The sequence below is a fragment of the Acomys russatus genome, chromosome 19 (assembly GCF_903995435.1).
Source record: "Acomys russatus chromosome 19, mAcoRus1.1, whole genome shotgun sequence".
Classification (NCBI taxonomy): domain Eukaryota; kingdom Metazoa; phylum Chordata; class Mammalia; order Rodentia; family Muridae; genus Acomys; species Acomys russatus.
In genome coordinates, this window is record NC_067155.1 from 41,337,802 (window position 1) to 41,358,498 (window position 20,697).

General features: G+C 49.6%; 1 protein-coding gene across 1 annotated transcript; it reads right to left on the reverse strand.

The window, feature by feature from the left end:
• Positions 1-7,428: 7,428 nt before the first annotated feature.
• Positions 7,429-17,687, reverse strand: Rhbdd2 (rhomboid domain containing 2). The gene is made up of 4 exons (XM_051161284.1): positions 17,495-17,687; positions 15,541-15,948; positions 12,368-12,518; positions 7,429-8,461 (listed from the first exon to the last, which is right to left on the reverse strand). The coding sequence occupies exons 1-4, from the start codon at positions 17,670-17,672 to the stop codon at positions 8,113-8,115; spliced, it is 1,086 nt and encodes a 361-aa protein (XP_051017241.1). The 5' UTR covers positions 17,673-17,687; the 3' UTR covers positions 7,429-8,112.
• Positions 17,688-20,697: the final 3,010 nt, after the last annotated feature.

Here is a 20,697-nt window from a genome sequence, read left to right on the forward strand (position 1 = left end):
ATTTATCTAAATTAAAAGTATGTGCCACCACATCCAGCTTTTTGTTTGTTTGCTTTTCAAGACACAGTTTCTCTGCATAGCCCTGGCTGTCCTGGAACTCTTTGTAGACCAGGCTTGTCTCAAACTCAGAGATCCACCTGCCTCTGCCTCCCAAGCGGTGGGATTAAAGGCATATGCCACCACTGCCCGGCATGACTTATTTTATTTTTAAATTTTTCGTTTTTAAATCGTGTGGGAATTAACCGAGGGCTTCTTGCATGTTAGGCCAGCACTCCACTAACGGAACCACATCCCCAATCCTCCATGTGAATTTTGTAGGGTCAAAAATGTTCATGTAGAGCTCTGTGCGTTGGCACACCCCTGTAACCCCAGCACTTGGGAGGCAAAGGCAGGCAGATTGCTCTGAGTTTGAGGCCAGCCTGGTCTACAAAGTGAGTCCAGGACAGCCAGGGCTAAAACAGAGAAACGCTGTCTCCAAACAAAACAAGTTTATGTACGTGTTCCCATGCACCTGTGTAGATCGTGAATGCGCATGCGGGCTCTGGGGGGCCCTGTGTTTCTGCTTGCCTGGGCGCACAGTGGAGACAAGGCTACATTCGTGATTTCCGCAGGCAAGAAGCTCTGATTTCCCATCCCATGAAGCTCAAGACAGTTTGACCCGTGGAAGCTGCAGCTCCGGCCCCAAAAAGAGCAGGAATTCCCCCCAGGAGGTCACTTCCAATGGAAGCTGGTCAAAGCCCAGGGCAGGCATGCAGCGGCAGAGTGGGAAAAAGGCGACCTGACTCCACTTGAGAGCTGCAGAGCAAGCGTGCCCCATCCTTCATATTGTAATGTCTCAGCTAAGGGTCCTATTGCTGCAATGAAACACTGCGACTAGAAAGCAAGTTGGGGAGGAAAGGGTTTTCAGCTTACATTTTCACAGCGCTGTTTATCACTGAAGGAAGTCAGGCCAGGAACTCAAGCAGGGCAGGAACCTGGAGGCGGGAGCTGATGCAGAGGCCATGGAGGGGTGCTGCTTACTGGTTTGTTCCCGGTGGCTTGCTTTCTTATAGAACCCAGGACTACCAGCCCAGGGAGAAGGCACCACCCACCATAGGCTGACCCTCCCCCATTGATCACTAACTGAGAAAATGCCGTACAGCTGGGTCTCATGGAGACATTTCCTCACCTGAAGCTCCTTCCTCCCTGATGGCTCTAGCTTGTGTCAAGTTGGCACAAAACAAGCCAGTACATATAACAACAACAATAAAAAGAAACAGCACAGGCTTGGCCAGCCTTTAGAGACGTCTTTCCTGAGATTCGTGGCCAGGGGTGTAGGGAGCTCTTGAAGTTTAAAACGGGTCTGTAAGTCCAGCATGTGCACAACAGTTCCCCAGCACTCACCAGCCAAAGCAGGAGGATTTTCTGTCCCAAGTCAGCCTAGAAAGCACTGTAAGACTGTCTCAGAAAGCCAACGAGGTCTCAGGTGGCCTTGTCACCTGTTTTGTAGGTGGCACTGAGTCTCTCAGGCTTCAAGTCCAGCTTAGAGTGTTGCTGTTGTAGCTGGAAGCTGGCCAGTCACAAAGGGACATGCCACTGTGGGCACTGGCCCCCGGTCCATGCTTCCCGGAACCCCAGTTTACATGCTCGATATAGCTCAGTTGGTGGAGTGTTTGCCTAGCATGCACAAAGCCCTGGGTTCTATGCCTGGTGCCATAGAAACTGGGACTGGTGGGGTCGTGCTTGAAGTCCTGTTACTCAGGAGGCAGAGGCAGAAGGAACAGAGGTTCAAGGTAATCCATGATTCAGCTACATAGTTTGGGGTTACCCTGGGCTACATGAGACTGCCTCCTTCCCTGATGTAAACCTGCAATTTTGCAGAAACTCCATCTACGGTAAAAGGGTGTTTCCTGCAGGACAGTGGTGGCACACGCCTTTAATTCTAGCACACAGGAGGCAGAGGCAGGCAGTGCCAAGAGCCACCCTGTTAAGGGAGCTCACTAGGCATGTGGGCTGTCTAGGTGATCTGGTGTTTGCAAGGTCTTGTACTACGATGCACCCCCAAACTGCTTCCAGCCTTCTGACATGCTGCCAGGAGCCATTGATTTGGGGAAGTCCAGTAGGCATGAGAAATCTCTGGAGGTGATCCGGTATTTGAAAGGTCTGTATTGTGATGTACCCCAGAATTCCTTCCAACCTCTGACTACCCTGTCAGTTGTGCTTTGCTGCATCTCTCTAAAATCCGGCATTAGAGCCGCGCATGGTGGCACATGCCTTTAATCCCAGCACCCAGGGAGAAAAGGCAGGTGTATCACTGTGAGTCTAAGGCCAGTTTGGTCTACAAAGTGAGTCCAGGATAGCCAGGACTACATTCATGGCCAGCCCGGTCTACAAAGTGAGTCCAGGACAGCCAAGATTACACAGAGAAACCCTGTCTCGAAAAACCAAAAGTAAATACATCTGGCATTGGTGTGAACTGTTATTTTCTGGGTACTGACCAGCTCTGATTGAGCAAACTTCCTAGAGGATCTTATTGAAAATGTACTGTTTGTTATTCAGATGAATTAATCCCTGATTATGGAATTCCCAATTTGATTCAAATAGTTTTAAAAGTTAAAACTAGTTTATGGCTGCAATAAATACCTTTGTGGACCTCCAGATGCCTCACTAAGAATAGCCTTGTAGCGGATTTGTGGCTTCAGCTAAGCCTCCACTGCAGATGGCACCACGAATCTTGGTATTCCACCATAAATATAGGCCATGTTGTTTAAACTTCACATGAACCTAAGTGGAATGAAGTTACCTAGAGATGTCTGAATTTACTCTGTTTCTTAGAATGAAAGACAGATAAAATTATTGTCCTGAGCTCACAATGAACTAAGAGATAGCTGGATAATGTATAGTCAGGTCCATCCTAACTGATAAGTCGTGTACTCTTGTAAGTTTCAGACTAAATTAACCTTAGACCCTGTAGACCTTCGTCATTCTGAACTCACTATGAACTTATGTAATGGATACATAGATGAGAAATGTTTAGCTTTAAAACATGTAACCTGTTATATTTTAGACTCCATCTGTTTTTGTGATTAATTGTATTCTTTTGACTATGAAGTAATTACCTTTTCTCAAAAGTCTAAGTATGGCCATCTGCAATAAACGGGGCTGAAGACTGGGAAGCTTGACTTCAGTTGAAGTTAAGATGCCTGACTTCACCTTTTCTCTTGAATGCATGTGTGTGAATGGTTTATTTTCTATCTCTTTCGTATTTCTTATTTCTCTATAGATTCCCAAATAAGTTAGCAGACTTGGGGCCATCAGACTTCTACTGCTGATAAGCCTAAGTTTATACTAGCTTACTGGAGATCTCCACAAAGAGGTCTATCCACAGATCAAAGAACCTCCTTTTATGACCCCCGTGCAGTCTCTAGCCAGACGCTGCTTTTACAGCCTCAGCCATAGGAAACTGTGGTCAGTTTAAGTTCTTCTCGCTGCTGCAGTATTGCCAGTCCCTAGAGAAGAAACCTTGGGCTCTTTTCCCCTTCCCTCTTTTCTCTTTCAATCCTGATTGGTTGCCTGAGCCATCAGCTCTGGCCACCCATGAGATGAAGCAAACTGGAAGGGCATCCACATCCAGCCCCAGAGAACTCTACCCTGGACCTCTTCAGAGCAGCGGCCAGGCATTAACAAGGCAGATCACTATGAGTTGGAGACCAGCCTGGTCCACAGAGTGAGTTCCAGGACACCCAAGGCTACACAAAGAGACCCTGTCTCAAAAAACAAAAAACCATGCCGGGTGTGGTGATGCATGCCTTTAATCTCAGCACTCGGGAGCCATAGGCAGGCAGAACACTGTGAGTTTGAGGTCAGCCTAGTCTACAAAACGAGTTCAGGACATCCAAGACTACACAGAGAAACCCTGTCTCGAAAAAGCAAACCAACCAACCAACCAAAAGGGCAATTCTTAGCCTATCGCAGGTTCTTGTTCTCCTCCTTCTCTTCCTTCTCCTCCTCCTCCTCCTCCTCCTTGAGATCAAGGCTCACTGTGTAGTTCTGGCTGGCCTGGATCTCACTATGCAGACCAGGCAGGCCTCCCATGTAGAGAGATCTGCCTGCTTCTGCCTCCCAAGTATTTAAGGTATTAAGGACATGCACCACAAGGAGTGGGTTTTTTTTGTTTTTGTTTTTAGATAGGGTTTTTCCGTGTAGCCTTGGCTTTCCTGGATTTGCTTTGTAGACCAGGCTGGCCTCAAACTCACAGTGATCCACCTGCTTCTGCCTCTTGAGTGCTGGGATTAAAGACGTGTGTCACCACACCCAGCGACTGGTTTTATCTTAACAAGATTGTAATCTCATCCAGGGTGCCTCTGGAATGACTCTAATCTCAATTCTGGAAACAGACATTTAAGTACGACTGTCCTACACTGATCCAGTGTATCTTATACTTTCCCCAGGTAGCTTTTTTTCTGTTAACCCGGTGCTTAAGATCTATGGTCAAGGGGCTGTGGCTGTAGCTCAGTGGGTAGTCTTTACCAGCATGCACAAAGCCTTGGCTTCCCTCCTTAACCCTGCATAAACTGGACATGGTGGCACAAGGCGGTAATCCTAGCACTCGAAAGCTAGAAGTAGGCGGATCAGAAGTTCAAAGTCATTCTCAGTTATATAGTGAGTTCAAAGCCAGCTTGGGAAACAAGAGACAATGCCTCAAAACAAAGAACAAACAACAAACCTATGTTTAAAACGTCAGGGCTGAGTAAGATGGCAAATACCTTTAATTCTAGTACTTGGGAGTCAGAGGCAAGCTGATGTCTCGTGCTTTCTTTTTGTTTGTGTTTTGTCTTTTTTTTTTTTTTTTTTTTTGGTTTTTCAACTAGCCAAGGCTACTCAGAGAAACCCTGTCCTGGAAAAAAAAAAATCCTGCTGTCTCATTCCCCCTATCAATGGGAGTATTCCCCAACACACTAGTTGAATGATTTTTCCCCTTTAGTGCTAGGGTGGAACAGAGCTCTTTAGATAAGTCCTCTACCACTGAGCCACACCCTAACCCCATGACAATTCTTTTTAAAAATTTATGTATTTATTATGTATACTGTGTTCTGCCTGCAGGTACACCTACACACCAGAAGGGGGCACCAGACTTAATTACAGATGGTTGTGAGCTACCATGTGGTTGCTGGGAACTGAACTCAGGACCTTTGGAAGGACTTCCGAGCCATCTCTCCAGCCCCCTCCCCCATGACCATTCTTTAGTACCTGGGGATGTGCATGCATTTGTGGGTGTGCTCGCCAATGTGGGCACTTGAGGTCAGAGGTTGAGATGGGGTTGCCTTCGATCGATCTTCACCTTGTTTTTTGAAACACTGAATCCGGAGCTCACGATTCTGTCAGGTCCTCACATTTGAACAGCACTTTACTCATCTCCCCAGCTCTCAGCAGTTTTTAAATTTTATTTATTCGTTTCCTCACTGATCTGAGCAACCTGGTGCAGGGTCATCCAGACTTTCTTGTTTGACAAACATTTATTGAGTGGCTGGCCTGCACTCCTGTGTCCCTGTACATATTTTCATGGCATTCTCTCTGACTCCAGCCTGGGGCCAGGTACAGACTCAGCCAGGACTTGCAGACATGATTTGGCAAACGGGAGACGGATCTCCTAGGCCCTAGTGGGTTTTGTGGAATACATGTAGTTGGAGGCTATCCACAGAGACAAGTCATAGCTCAGGCTGGTCTGCACCACCCTCCCCGCCAGGGAAGGTCATGCTCTGGGCCTAGAGGAAAAGGAGTCCACACTCTGAGATTCTGACTCAGGGCCCCAAGGGAGGTAGATTTGCAGTCAGGTCAGATGAAGGCTGCTCGCAGGCAGAGGAACATAGCTAGTTCCACTCTGGCCTAGCCCCAGGTTCCAGATCATGGAAAAGAACAGGGAACGGAGATCTAGGGGCAGTCGGTCAGTGTGGGACGCTAGGGTCCAGCTCTGATAGTCTGCTATTGATTCCGCTGCATCTCAGGAACTCATCAGTAAAGCCGGTGGCTGGGGGAATACAGGATGGCCTGAGAATTCTCACAGCCCAGCTGCCAGGGAACCTGAGTGCTTGGTGTTCACAGCTCTGGCCTGTGAGCCACCCCTCGTAGGGAGGCCAGAGAAACCAGAGACACACAAGCTTACACACACTGAGAATTAGCACCCATTTCTGGGCCTTCTCACTTGAGTGGATCTGTATTTGGGAAGTGCCACTACAGCTAAAATGCCAGGTATGGCTGGAGCCCAAGGCCCCATCTTACTCCAGCTGTGTCTCTACTGAAGCCTAGATGCCACCTCGACACCTGGTTCCTTGGCTGTAAACTCAGTTTCCTAATCCAGGTCTGGTGGTTTCATCTTCAGCCATGTCATACTGGCTTGTTTGCTTGGGCTTCAAAGGTCACTTGGGGCCAGGTGTCATCTCTACTGGAACACCTAGGACGTCTTAGAGGAAGCCCAGAGTCAGGCCATATACCTCCTGGAAGTGAAGGCCACGAGCCACATCTAAAACACCTGTGCAGAGAGCACAGCCCCTCCCCTCAGTACCAGAGATGGAAGCCAGGGCCACCTGTACACTAGGCAGCGTGTGCTCACTCCACCACTGAGCCATACCCCTAACCCTGGAGCTGGTCATGTAAACCCGCTGACCTTAGGGACCTACTTAAGTGCTGTGACTCTCAAGTGCTGGGCTTAAAGGCAGGTACTACTGGCATGCTTTTATCTTTGGAGACAGGGTCTCATTATGTAGTTTCAGACATCCTGGAACTCGATACCTAGACCAGGGTGGCTTCAAACTCAAGAGATCTACTGTCTCTGCCTCTCAAGTGCTGAGACAGAGCCTCATTAACTTGCTGTACCATCTCTGGTTTGATGAAATTCCTACCTCATCTTTTCTACCAACTTCCCAAGTCAGGCCCTCACTGAAGACCCCTGAGCACAGTCTAGACTTGACATGATCCTGGCTCCTCACACCTTTTTATCACCACGCCCATTGCTGCTCAAATAAGCCACACACCACTGTCAGTTGGTGGGCAACGTGGCCCACCAGCACACTGCTGCTGTGACTACCATCTGGCACTAGGGGCAGGGATGGCCGTGGGGAATATGTTGTTACAGACACACCTGACATAAGCACGGTCCCACAGGCACTGAGCAGGGTGGGATTGGTAGAGCTGACCAGAGTCTCAAGCAGATGACAACTGTGCAGGACACTGAATTAGAAACCAAGAAACCCCCAGAACATCTTTTGTTTGTTTGTTTTTTGTCTTTTGAGACAAGGTCTGTGTTTGCCTTGGCTGTTCTGGACTTGCTTTGTGGACCAGGCTATCTTCGAACTCACAGCAATCCACCTGCTTCTGACTCCCAAGTGCTGGTATTAAAGGCGTGTGCCACCATGCCCATCCATATCTGGCTACCCAGAGTAGCTACCCACAGTAGCTGGCTCAAACCCACTGTGTAGCTGGGGATGATCTTCAACCTCTGAGCCAGCCTTGATCATAGCTGAGGCTATAGGATGTCTCATCACACCCAATTTTATTTCCTGCTTCCGACAGCTGGGTCAGTAAACTTTACTTTCTAGAGCTGCCTCTAGAGATATAGGGACATTTATCAAAGCACTCACTCTGTGAGCTGGCAAGGAGGTATTTAATAAATAATTCTTTTTTCCTTTATTTTTTTGTGGAGCTGAGGACTCAGGGCCTTATATATACTAGGTAACCCTACCATGGAGGCCCAGTTTCAGCCATTTTTAGTAATTCTGAGATAGGGTCCTGTTATAGATAGCCTAGACTGGCCTTGAACTTGCTCTGGAGCCCAGACAGACTTTGACCTTTTGATCTTTCAGCCTCAAACTTCCAAAGCCACCATCCCCTGGCTTTGATAATTTTTTGTTGTTGCTGTTGTTTTCTGAGATAAGTTTCTCTGTGTAGCCATGGCTATCCTAGACGCACTTTGTAGACAAGGCTGGCCTCGAACTCACAGTGACCTGCCTGCGTCTGCCTTCCGTGTGCTGAGATTAAAGGTGTGCACCACCACACCCAGCAATAAATAATTCTTAAGAAATTCTCAGATAGGACCTTTCTCTGTCCAACATGACAGGAGCCTCCTGCGCAGACAGACTAGGGCATGGCGACCTTGGAAGACTCCTTGGAGCCTATCGTCCCTGGGGTGCCCAGGGCTCCGGAATACACAGAGCCAGGACAGCTGATGGGGGAGGGAGGCTGCACCCCCTGAGAGGTCCCTGCAGAAGCTGGGTACACACTGGAGGCACCAGGGTTTGGAACCGAGTGGTTCTGCACATAACATAGGCCGGAAGCAGGCTGGTATGGAGGCAGGCTGGGCATGTGCCCCAGAGGCCAGGAGGCCAGTGTCTGGCCATTGGCATGCTGCATCTGGGTGACAGGATGACTTGGGGTCAGATGAGGGTGGCAACTCTGTGTCGGGTAGGAGCCAGGTGCAGGGTTCAGCCTAGAAAGGAGTAAGAGAGAAGACAGTCACTCTGCTGGCAGGGACAAGGTACACAGTGTCATTTAAGAGTGTGGATGGGGCCATAGCCAGCACTAGGGTTTGAGGGAGAAGAAAGACTAACGTTGGGAGGTGGGGGACAGGGTTTCACATAGCTCAGACTTCCTCCTGCTAGTGCCTGCAGAGCATTTGGATCCTAGGCATGGTGGGGCAGTACAGGTGCGAGCCACCTGTGTAGTGCTCAGGGTCAAGTCTAGGCACTAAAGCACAGGAGGCCAAGTGCATATGCGTTGGTCCAAGAACGGAGTCATGTGAAATTTCTGATTGTGACCTCAGTTTTTTCAAAACACAGACTTGTTCTTGGAGTGTGTTTTCATGCTCCTCCCGGGCGTAGCGGACAGGAGTGAGTTTACTTCAGCTGTTGTTTTTCAGCTGCCTCTATGGAAAAACATGTTTTTGCCACATGCGGCCCTGACTAGACTGGTATGTGTACACATACACACACACACACATACACACACACACAAATATTTTCCCCTGAGGGCTGAGATGGCTCAGTAGCAGAGAACTTGGTCACTGTGTGCCAAGCCCTCACTTCTACCCCCAGCTCACTAGGCCACTCCTGCTTCCGGGAGTACTTTTTTCCTTTTCCTTTTTTGAAACAGGGTCTCATTATATAGTCTTGACTGGTCTGGAACTTTCTATGTAGGACAGGCTGGCCTCAAACTCAAAAATCTGCCTGCCTCTGTCTTCCTTGTACTGGGAATTAAAGATGTGCACTATAATACTCACCCAACCTGCTTATTAAGATTATTTTCCATTTGTGTTTGTGTGAGACCTTTCAGGAGGCAGTTCTTTCCCTCTACCCTGGGGTTCCAGGGATGTACCTTAGGTCCTCAGACTTGGTGACAGACGTCCTTATCCACTAAGCCATCTTTTCTTTCTGGCACCTTTTCTTGCCTTCTAGTAAACTGTTTCTATTCCCCACCCCACCCCAAGACAGGGTTTCTGTGTGTAGCCTTGGCTGTCCTGGACTTGCTTTGTAGATCAGGCTGGCCTCAAACTCACAGCGATCCACCTGCCTCTGCCTTCTGAGTGCTGGGATTAAAGGCATGTGCCACCATGCCCGGTCCCTCTATTTTCATTATAACAAACCACTCAAACTCTAAGCCCAATCAACCTTCTGAATAAGAGCAATCACAGTCAGAACAACCCACTTGGCAGCTTACTAAAATAAACAAGGTGTCCCATCCTAGTGCTCTGGGTGACTCTTGAGACATCATGTTCTGTTCTGATACCTAGGCAATCAGTGACTACCAGCCACATGAGGAAGAGAAGGAATTCCACAAAGAGCCACACGCCACACATGAGTCCAGGTCAAAGCTCCTTTCACCAAGAGTGTGAGCTTGTGGCCCCATCCCATTGCTGAGGGGGAAGTCTGTACCTCTGAAGCCAGCCAGGCTTCTGCACCAGGCATACATCTGCTCCTGAGCCACACGCCCAGCTCTTGGCTTCTTTAGATGTGGTGAGCTGAGCTGGGGTTACACTACATAGCTCAGGCTGGCCTCCAGCTCCCAATCCTCCTGCCTCAGCCTCCCCATTCCCCGCCTCTTCCTTGGAGCCTGGAAACTGTGGTTCAGTCAGTAAAGTGCTTCCCCAGTGTGCACAGAGCCCTGGGTTTTACTGCCTGCCCCTCATGAACTGGACATGGGGGTGCATGCCAGTGATCCCCAGCACTAAGGTGGAAGTGGCAGCAGCAGCAGCAGTTTAGGGTCATTTTGGATACACAGCTATTAAAGAATGTCAGGACTGTTTAAGAGCCTGTCTCAAAATAAACGAACAAAACACGCACACAATAAACAACCAGAATAGAACCCAAAGCCAAAAGTGGACCAGAGGAAAAACATCCCACAACTGGGAGAGGGCGAGAAAGACCAGGGCTGGCTCCTCATTTCTCAGGAAGACCCTTCTCTGGGAGGCAGCACAGACAGGACGTGCTGGGACTGTAGAATCTCCAAGGGGACACAAGGTGGAAATAACACAAGTGGCAGAAGCAGTGTGGGAAAGGCATGTAGGGAGGAGACCCTCGGTCACAGCAGGTTCTTCCCTGGACTCATGTTACCTGCTTTTATAAAGCGTGCACAAGGCCCATGAGCTCTGGAGGCTTGCCTAATTTTTTGTTTGTTTGTTTGTTTGAGACAAGGTTTCTCTGTATAGCCTTGGCTGTCCTGGACTCACTTTGTAGACCAAGCTGGCCTGGAACTCACAGCCATCCGCCTGCCTCTGCCTCCCAAGTGCTGGGACTAAAGGTGTGCGCCACCAGGCCTGGCTTGCCTAATTGTTTTCAAAAGCAGACAAGCCCAGACTTGAAAAACAGTCAGCCTCAGCCTCATTTGCTCTTCTGGGGGAGGCAAAAATCTCCCCTTTTAGGTTTCCTGCCCTGTCACCTACTGAGCAGACCATCTAAGCATGGCTAGCTGCCACAGCCCAGAGCCACCAGCACAGAGTGTTTGCTGCCTAAGCAGTGTTAAACCGATCATCCCTATCGGCCGGGTGTGGTGGCGCACACCTTTAACCTCAGCACTTGGGAGGCAGAGGAGTGAGTTTGAGGCCAGACACGTCTACAAAGAGAGTTCATGACAGGCAGGACTACACACAGAGAAACTGTCTCGAAAAACAAACAAACAAAAAAGGACTGCATAGATGGTTCAGAGGTTAAGAGCACTGGCTGTTCTTCCAAAGGTCCCGAGTTCAATTCCCAGCAACCACATGGTGGCTTGCCATCTATAATGTGATCTGATGTCCTCTTCCTGCCTGCAGGTGTACATACATGCAGAGCACTGTATACTAAATAAATAAATGAATCCATCTTTAAAAAAAGAAAGAAAACAATATTACTATCTACAAATCACTCAGCATTACACGCAAGTCAGTGTCTTTGGCCACTCATACTTAGCTCCTTTTCACACACAGCAGAGGCTAGCATTCAGAAAATATTTGTGCATAGATTTTCTTTCCTTACTTGTAGTGCTGGAACCCAAGGCCTCAGGTGAATTAAATAGGCGCTCTACCACTGGGGCTCACTGGGGCATTCTAGGCAGGTGCTCTACCACTGGGCCACACCCCAGCCCCTCACTGGGGCATTCTAGGCAGGTGCTCTACCACTGGGCCTCATTGGGGCATTCTAGACAGGTGCTCTACCACTGAGCCTCACTGGGGGATTCTAGGCAGGTGCTCTGCCACTGAGCATGGCCCCGGCCCCTCACTGGGGGGTCTAGGCAGGTGCTCTACCACTGAGCCACACCCCAGCCCCTCACTGGGGGATGCTAGGCAGGTGCTCTACCACTGAGCCACGCCCCAGCCCCTCACTGGGGGATTCTAGGCAGGTGCTCTACCACTGAGCCACACCCCCAACTTCTCACTGGGGGATTCTAGACAGGTGCTCTACCACTGAGCCACACCCCAGCCCCTCACTTGGGGATTCTAGGCAGGTGCTCTACCGCTGAGCCACACCCCAGCCTCTCACTGGGGGATTCTAGGCAGGGACTCTATGCTAAACTAGAACTAGAACCCTTAGCTACACATAGCTGAGGAACTCTGTTCCCCTTCCTTTATGCTCCAAGGCTAACCAGCCACACCCTTTACTGCATCTGCAGTAGTGCTGGAATGAGACTGAGAGCCAGCTGTGCGATTATACCTATAGCCTGGTATCTGAGAAGAACAGACAGGAACCTCCTGAGTTCAAAGTCAAGCCTGGCCTTCTATGACACAGATTCACAAAACCAAAGGCAGGGATGGGTGGCAGCACAGCCGCAGAGCACCTGACCAGTGTGCAAAAGTCCGTGGGTCCTACTTCCCAGCACTGAAACCAACCAAAAAACCAAAAAGGCGAAGGAATCCATCACTCACCTCCGGCTCTGGGCTGCTCTTCTTTCGGCAGAAGAACCTGAGATGTACTTGAACAGGGGAATCCTCCTCATGACGCTGAAGGGGAACTTCTGGTCAAGCTTCAGGGCTACTCGCTCAGAGAGGTCCAGGGAGTAGCAGTAGGTGAGGCCGTCTGAGGTGGTGCGTTAAGTAAAACTGAAGGCAGCAGGAGGGAGGGAGGCAGCTGACGCGCCATAGAGGACCCAGGCCCTGGAGGCCACAGGTGTGTGTCAGCCTCTGCAGAGAACTGAACAGCCCCATCCATGTACCTCACAGGGACAATGCCACGTGTGGTGTGCACTGGAATTTACACATAAACCCAAGCCTTCCAATCACAGCCATCATCACAAGACAGCCTTAATACAATGTAGACGTTTGCTCCACATCAAAGGCACTGTGCCTCAGTGGCCAAGCAAACTTCCCAGGGCCTTTTGTTGGGGAAAGAGCCTAGTCTGGCCTCACACTTACACCTTGCCTACCTCAAACTCCTAAGGGCTAGGATTAAGAGGCGCCACCACCCCTACCATGGCAAGTTTCAACGTGGCTTCTCTGGAAGCATTTTCTCCATGTGGTCACCAGCTTTTTTTTTTTTTTTAATTAATTTATTCTTGTTACATCTCAATGGTTATCCCATCCCTTGTATCCTCCCATTCTTCCCTCCCTCCCATTTTCCCCTATTCCCCTCCCCTATGACTGTTCCTGAGGGGGATTACCTCCCCCTGTATATGCTCATAGGGTATCAAGTCTCGTGGTCACCATCTTTGTTGGTCCATCACTGCCTGCATAGTCACAAAGGTACAGCCTGTTTCATATACCCTTCAACAAATATTAATTACACTTATTCTCTATGTGTGTACCTGCATATGGGTGTGAGTGTGCCAGTGCATGTGTGTATCTGTGTGAGGGGACTTGGAGAACAACTTTATGGGGTTGGAGTCAACTTTCCTTCCACCATGACAGTCTCAAGGATCAATCTCAGGTTGTCAGATGTGGCAGCAATCACTTTTACTCACTGGGCCACATTACTAGCTACCGTAAATAGTGAGCATCTAGTTTATGCCTGCACCAAGGGGTGAGCACAGGTTGAATATTCCTTAGGCCAAAGTTTAGGTGAAGTACCCCAGGTCTATGAATGCTTGCATAGGCATGACAAAATCCACAGGTGTCTCCTGCGCCTCAGCAGCCTGAGGTGATTTCACCCGGATTTTGGGTGTGTCCATGTTCTTACTTCAATTTAGTCAGGTCAAGTGCAGAATGTGCCACTTGTGTCATGTTAATGGTCAAGACATTTCAGATTTTAAACCAGTCTGGATCTCAGAATTCCTAACTAGGAAGGCTCAGACTCTAATAGATGGCAGATCAGCTCCGTGAGCAATGGCCAGGCTGAGGTTCCAGAGGCCTAGGTTGGATCCCCAGCCCCGCCTAGAATGGAGAATCAAGGTACCAGGCTGTAATCCCAGCTACTCCAGAGGGCGCTGGAGGATTAGGACTGCAATCCTCCGCCTCAGTCAGCTCCAGGCCCAAGTGGGCTATCTCACACCTTACCTCAGGACTACAAGAAGCAAGCTGGGAGTGGTGCACACCTATATCTTTGATCCCAGCACTCAGGAGGAAGAGGTGGGCAGCCTCTGTGAGTTTGAGGCCAGCCTGGTCTCACTAGAGTTCCAGGCCATCAAGGACTACATAGTGAGACCCTGTCTCAAAAAGAAAGTACGTTCTGAGGGCGGGAGATCTAAAGATGGCTCCACAGTTAAGACTGCCAAGTGCTCCTCTAGAGGACTCAAGTTCAGGTCCCAGCACCCACATGGCAGCTCACCACCATCTGTAAAGCCAGGGGACCTAATACCTTCTTCTGGCCTCCTCAAGTACCAGCATGCAGGTGCACATACCCAGAGACTTACCTATTAGTGAAAATAAGTCTTTTTGTTTTTGTTTTGTTTTTCAAGACAGGGTCTCTCTGCGTGTAGCATTAGCTGTCCTAGACTCACTTTGTAGACCAGGCTGGCCTTGAACTCACAGCAATCTGCCTGCCTCTGCCTCCCAAGTGCTGGGATTAAAGGCGTGCACTACCACACCAGGCATCTTTTTTTTTTTTTTAAAGTGCCCACTAAGAAAAATTTAACTGGGGTGTGGTACCAGGTGTGATGTCAAGTGCCTGTAATCCTAGCACTAAAGGGAGGGGGGGGTCTTGAGTTTAAGGCTAGCCTGGTCCTTACACCAAGACCCTGTTACAATGCCTCTCCCTCTGAGAGAAAGAAAACCAAGAGCTGGGGGGATGTAGCTGAGTGGTAGAGTCACACACAACACCCTGGGCTTGATACTCTTTAACACTGCAAAAACAAAACAAAACATCAAGGAGCCCAGGTCTGTTTCTTTCTTTCTTTCTTTTTTTTGGTTTTTCGAGACAGGGTTTCTCTGTGTAGCCTTGGCCATCCTGGACTCACTTTGTAGACCAGGCTGGCCTCGAACTCACAGCGATCCGCCTGCCTCTGCCTCCCAAGTGCTGGGATTAAAGGCGTGCGCCACCATGCCCGGCTCCAGGTCTGTTTCTTAATGTTTCCGTGACCATCCCCAGGTGACTGGCGTCCGAGAGTCATCCAATGAGCACTCTGTGTGAGCGCCCGTGTGTGGAGGCCAGTGGCAAACCTTGCGTGACCCTCAGGAATTAGGGTCTCTCCCTTGATCTGGAACTCACCAAACTAGGCTAAGCTGGCGGGCCAGTGTGCCTTAGGGACTTACCCGTCTCCACCTCCACAGGGCAGGGTTAGAGCTGAAGTTCCAGGCTATGACTTACGTTCTCAAGCTTTCACAAATGCTTCCCTCACGCAGCCATCTTCCTAACCGTCTTCCAACGGAACCTCACACTATAGTTGGCTGAGTAGATTACACCTCAGTTTACAAGAAAAGTCAAGTCAGGCGGCTATAGTTGAGCTCAAATTGCTAACTGGCTGTGCTGAGCTGGCCTGGGCAGGCAACTGTATTCGAAGTTTCCAGAGTAGGGAAGAGAGCTGCCCAAGGCTCTCGGATTTGCCAAATTGGAGCCCAACCCCAGACGGCTTGTGTGGAGCCTGAGACTGTACCTGACACCCACACTCAGCAGGTGGGTGTGCCCTCTGCTGCGGCTTCATTCTGCGGTTCGCTCCCAGGAAGGATACATGATAGGCCAATCAAAAGGCCAGACACGTTGCTCAGGAAGGAGGTCTGAGGAATGAGCCAGGAGGCCCCGAGCAGCAGCCATGGCACGAGGACAGAAGGCACCACCACGCCGAACACCAGGGCCCGTCTCATCCGAGAGCGGACCGAGGTGACCCCCAGCATGGCAAAAGCCACAGGGGTGAAGCCTCTGGCATCCTCCACCTCACCCAGCTTAGACAGCGATGACACAGACTCAAATGACAGGTAGACGATGGCGGAGAAGACGGTGAAGACCAAGGTGAAGAAGCAATGGCGGACGGTGCCCACGGTCCTCTCGAAGTTGCCGGCAAAGCGCCAGATGATGAAGGCCCCACAGAGGAGGGAGACAGGGTTCTCGTAGATGAAGATGTAGGTCACCAGCCTGTAAACTAAGGATGGCTTCAGGTGAGTGGTCCAGTGCAGTGCTGGTTCAGCCAGCGGCAACCAGGTGCTGAGGCAGCCAGGGAAGGGAGAGTTGAAGTTGGGCTGTTGGTAGGAGGCTTGCCTAGCGTGCCCAAAGCCCTGGGTTCCATTACTAGCACCACATACAGGAAGTGGCGGTGTGCACCTATGACACCAGCACTCAGGAGGGGAGACAGGAAGATCAGGAGTTCAGGGTCCTTCTCCAGCCACACTGAGTTTGAAGTCAGCCTGGAACTACGTGGGATCCTGTCTCAAAAGCGGAAAAACGAAAACACAACAGGAAAGTGAGCATAGTGCCCACGACTCAAGGCATAGTATGTAACAGTCTCCGTTCCTTCCTGGATTCCCACGATTCAAAGCATGAGTACATAATGAAGTCTCTGTTCTTTCCCGGCCCTGGGGGCAGACGCTATCAACACCAGTTTCTATGTGTGAAAAAGGGAGCTTGAAAACTGGAGTGGGAGCTGGAGAGATGGCTCAGAGGTTAAGGGCACTGACTGCTCTTCCAGAGGTCCTGAGTTCAGTTCCCAGCACCCACATGGTGGCTCACAACTGTCTATAATGTGATCTGATGCCCTCTTCTGGCCCGCAAGTGCACATGCAGATAGAGCACTGTATACATAATAATAAGTAAATCTTTTGGCGGGCATGGTGGCGCACACCTTTAATCCCAGCACTCGGGAGGCAGAGGCAGGCGGATCCCTGTGAGTTCGAGGCCAGCCTGGTCAACAAAGTGAGTTCAGGACAGCCAAGATATCACAGAGAAAACCTGACCTGTCTTTAAAAAAAAAAAAAAAAAAAAAAGGCTTGGTTCCTCTCTCAATACTATGATGTATTAGCTCTGTGATTCTGTGTATTCAGCCTCAATTTCTGGTAAAGAGGCAGTGTAATATGGTCTGTCATGAAATCTCTGTGAGAATTACATGGAATGAATGCACGGGCCTCTGTTACACTAGGAGCGACCAGGATTTGCCAGGAAAGAATGAGGAAAAAACAAAGACTAGGAATCCCGTCTTTTTACAAAAGGATGATTACAGACTTAGTTGGCCTGAGAAATTTCTCTCCCCGGGAGAAAATAAACGCTTCACCAGAGGCTCCTTCCGTGAGCTGGAATTAAGAGTTTGGATTAAGGCAAAGACCGCGGCAGAAAATCCTAGACTCAAGACGAAAAGCCATTCTTAGGGGTGTCAAGAGACGAAGTTCAATTGTCACGATGAAAGTGAGAGGCTTGTTTTGTTCTTGTGGGGCCCAGGCCTTCAGAGAATGGGGTCTGTGTTTATAAAAACGGCGGGGGAGGGGGGGAAGGAAGGGTAATCAATCACCTTCGAGATCAAACAATGAATGGATCTGGGGGGACAAGGAAGGGGGCAATTTTGGTTAAGAAAGGAACTGGCGGAAATGATGATGAGGCTTTGGGCACGAGATGCTGGAGCTAGGTGAAGGGCACAGAGGCAGGGGTTAGAGGGTCCCCGGGCTGAGGGAGCGCGACCTCCCGGCCCCGCCCCTGCTCACCTTGCCAGTTGCGCAGGGCCTCGGAGCGCAGAGACAAGTTCGAGGGTGCCAGAGGCGGCTGCAGCAAGAACAGCCGGGGGCCCGATACCAGCAGCGAAACCAGGGCGGTGAAGAATGTGGCAGAGGGCACCTCGGGACACGAGCACCAGAAGCGACGGGCGGGCCCCACGGCCGCCATGGCCACGAGACCTTCCCGCGCACCACCTCCCTCGCCAATTTCCGCCTCCCCGCGGCGGTCTCCCGTGGCAACAGCGGAAGACTGGCGTCTCAAACCCCGCCCAATGGAGGAAGGCCCAATCCTGTGGAGCTACTCGCCCAAAGGAGGCCGGGAGTTGTAGTTCCAGCTTACTCACTGGCCGGTGAGCAGGCTGGTTCTTCAGTACTCTCGCCTAGGCTTCGGCTTCCTTCTTGCTCTTTAATTTTTGAAAACATTTAATTCTATCTGTTCATTTGCTTGAGTGTGGGATAGACGACAACTTCAAGGAATTGGTTCTCTCCCTCCACCTGTGGGACCTGGGTATTGAATTTGGATTATCAGGCTTGGCCTTTACCCACTGAGCCGTTTCTCTATCCCTTTTTATTTTTCGCTTTTTGTTTTTTGTTTTTTGAGACAGGGTTTCTCTATGTAGCCTTGGCTGTCCTGGACTCGCTTTGTAGACCAGACTGGCCTGGCTGGGATTAAAGGCGTGCGCCACCACGCCCGGCTTTTATTTTTCGCTTTTATTTTTTAAATTTTATTTGCTATTACCTCGTGAGAGAGTGTGTATAGGTGTACACAGAAGCTCCTTTACTCTCAGCCATCTTGACGGCCCTTTAAACTGATTTTTAGCAGATATTAATTATACATAATAATGGTTTCATTTTGACATTTTCTACACGTGTATAATTATTTTGATTATATTTTATCACAGCTCCACTACCCTCTCTTGTCTTCCCACCTAGTTTCCTTTATGCATCCATCTTACTTATTTCCTTTTCTTTCTTTCCTTCCTTCCTTTTATTTCTTTCGTGTGTGTGTGTGTGTGTGTGTGTATGACCCAAATGAGTTTCATTAAAGTCACTTACCGAAGCAAGATGGGGGTCATTTATGGAGTTTGGGCACTTAACCGAGAGCTACACCACCGAAGAAAGCTACACCACTGAAGAAAGCTACACCAATGGTTTCCCAGCAACCATTAACAGCCAGCTGATCCTCCGAGAGGGAGTGTGGGGCCTTGAGAGCCACTCCCTCTTGCATATTTCTTTGTTATTATTATTTTTTTATTTTGTGTGTGCATGCGTCTGTTGTGTGGGTGTGCGCAGGTGCCCATGGAAGCCGGGGGAGTTGGAGTTTCTGGAGCTGGAGTGCCGGGCAGTTGTGAGCCACCTAATGTGGATGCTGAGAACTGAACTCTGGTCCTCTGCAACAGCAGTAGATGCTCTTGAGCGCTGAGCCACCTCTCCAGCCCTTGCTTTAGTTTTTTAAAAAGACGATGTCACGTAGCCCAGGCTAGCCTGGACTCACTCGGTGGCCAAAGTCAACTTTAAACCTCTGACTCTTCACCTCCAGAGTGCGGGGGGCTTTAGGTGTGCACCACCTCCCTCGGTTTATGCAGAACTTGGAATTCAAGCATGCCACTAACTGGACTACATTCCCAGCCTGTCCTTCCCACTGTAATGGTTATGACATCTTGCGATCCACAGAGCCAAACATCATTTGTGTTTGTCTGTTGCGCCAAAGGGGAAGCTGAGTCTAGGAGGGTCCCTGAGTGATACAGTTAAGTAGCCAAGAAAGGATTTGAACTTGGGTCTTCCTACCTGTATTGGCCGAGAAGGGGGTGGGAGGGAGAAGTGAGTCAGACGAGGGGAAGTGGGTCAATTGAAGGAGTGGGGGGGGGGGGGGGGGCCTCTCAAGAGTTACGCATGCGCTATGTCGCTTTAGCCTTTTACAGTTTGAAAGGCGCTTCCCAAAGAGGAAAAGCCCTTTCGGAGCTACACGTTCTTTAGCAGATGAAGTGCCCGGTGGGAAGAGAGTCTGGAATTAAATCCCAGTTTGCAGGGTCCCAGGGGGCGACTTCAGATACTCCTTTTCCAGGATGTTTTGTTTCGACAGTACTGGGCACTGAGCCTACAGCCTCATACATGAGAGGTAAGCGTTCTGCCACCGATCTGCATCCCCCATCTCTCCTCCTCAGCATCTGTATATTTAATAGCAGACTTCTGTTTTTTGTTTTGTTTGTGTAACCTTGCCTGTCCTGGACTCACTTTGTAGACCAGGCTGGCCTCGAACTCACAGACATCTGCCCGCCTCTGCCTCCCGAGTGCTGAGATTAAAGGCGTGTGCCACCACACCCTGCACAATAGCAGACTTCTGAAAAATAAGCAGAGGTAACCAAGAAACCATCCACTTAAACCCAATGAATCCAGCCCCCAAAGAAACAAAAGCTTTGCTCACATAAAACCTACCACTAGGGGGCAGTAAGGGCTACAGACACAGGCTAGGAATAATGAGAGGTGTCTGAAAAGGGAAGGTACCCAGCCTGGTGACCTGAGTTTGACGCCCTGGACTCACATTTGGGATCAAGAGAACCAGAGAGCTGACTTCTGAAATCTGTCCTCTGACCTCCAGGCAAGCACCCACATACCCTGACACAAATAAACAAGTGAACATCATAGACTAAAAAACCAAAGGCGGGGTGGAGGGTGGGGGTGGGGGACAGGACAGGCGTGGTCTTTCTTTCTTTTTCTTTTCTTTTCTTTTTTTTTTTTAATTTATTTATTTATTTATTTATTTTGTGGTCTTTCTTTCAACACAAACCACAGCTCTCATTTCAAAGAGTTTATTCTTGAGCTAAATATAAGAAATGGTTTCATCGAGACCCTTGTGGGCCTTAGGGATCAAACCCAGGTCATCAGACTTAGCAGCAAGCTCCTTTACACCCTGGGGCACCACCTCCCATATGTTAATCCTGTGCTTTCTCCCTACTCTTCTGATGTATGTTCATGGTCTGCTATTTCCAGTCATGGTGTCTGGAAGATAGCCTTGAAGGGAAGACTATTCATGTTGCCCTTCGAGGTGAGGAGAGCCCCATGCTAAGGTTGAGGCAGCAAAGAAGGCAGAGGCAGCATGAAGAGATGTAGGCCACGCATCTCATCCCATTCTGGTCTCCGATGAGACATCTACAGGCCCAAGACCTTTTGGTCCCTAACCTAAGCATCTGTAT

Bases quoted from the DNA above. Each gene is read 5' to 3' on its own strand.
- Rhbdd2 (XM_051161284.1), bottom strand. From the start codon at position 17,672: ATGGCGGCCGTGGGGCCCGCCCGTCGCTTCTGGTGCTCGTGTCCCGAG. The intron at 15,949-17,494 runs GTGAGCAGGGGC...AGCCATCCTTAG, and splicing joins GGCCCTGCGCAACTGGCAAG to TTTACAGGCTGGTGACCTAC. The intron at 8,462-12,367 runs GTGAGTGATGGA...ACTCCTTTCTAG, and splicing joins AGAGCAGCCCAGAGCCGGAG to GCTGAACCCTGCACCTGGCT.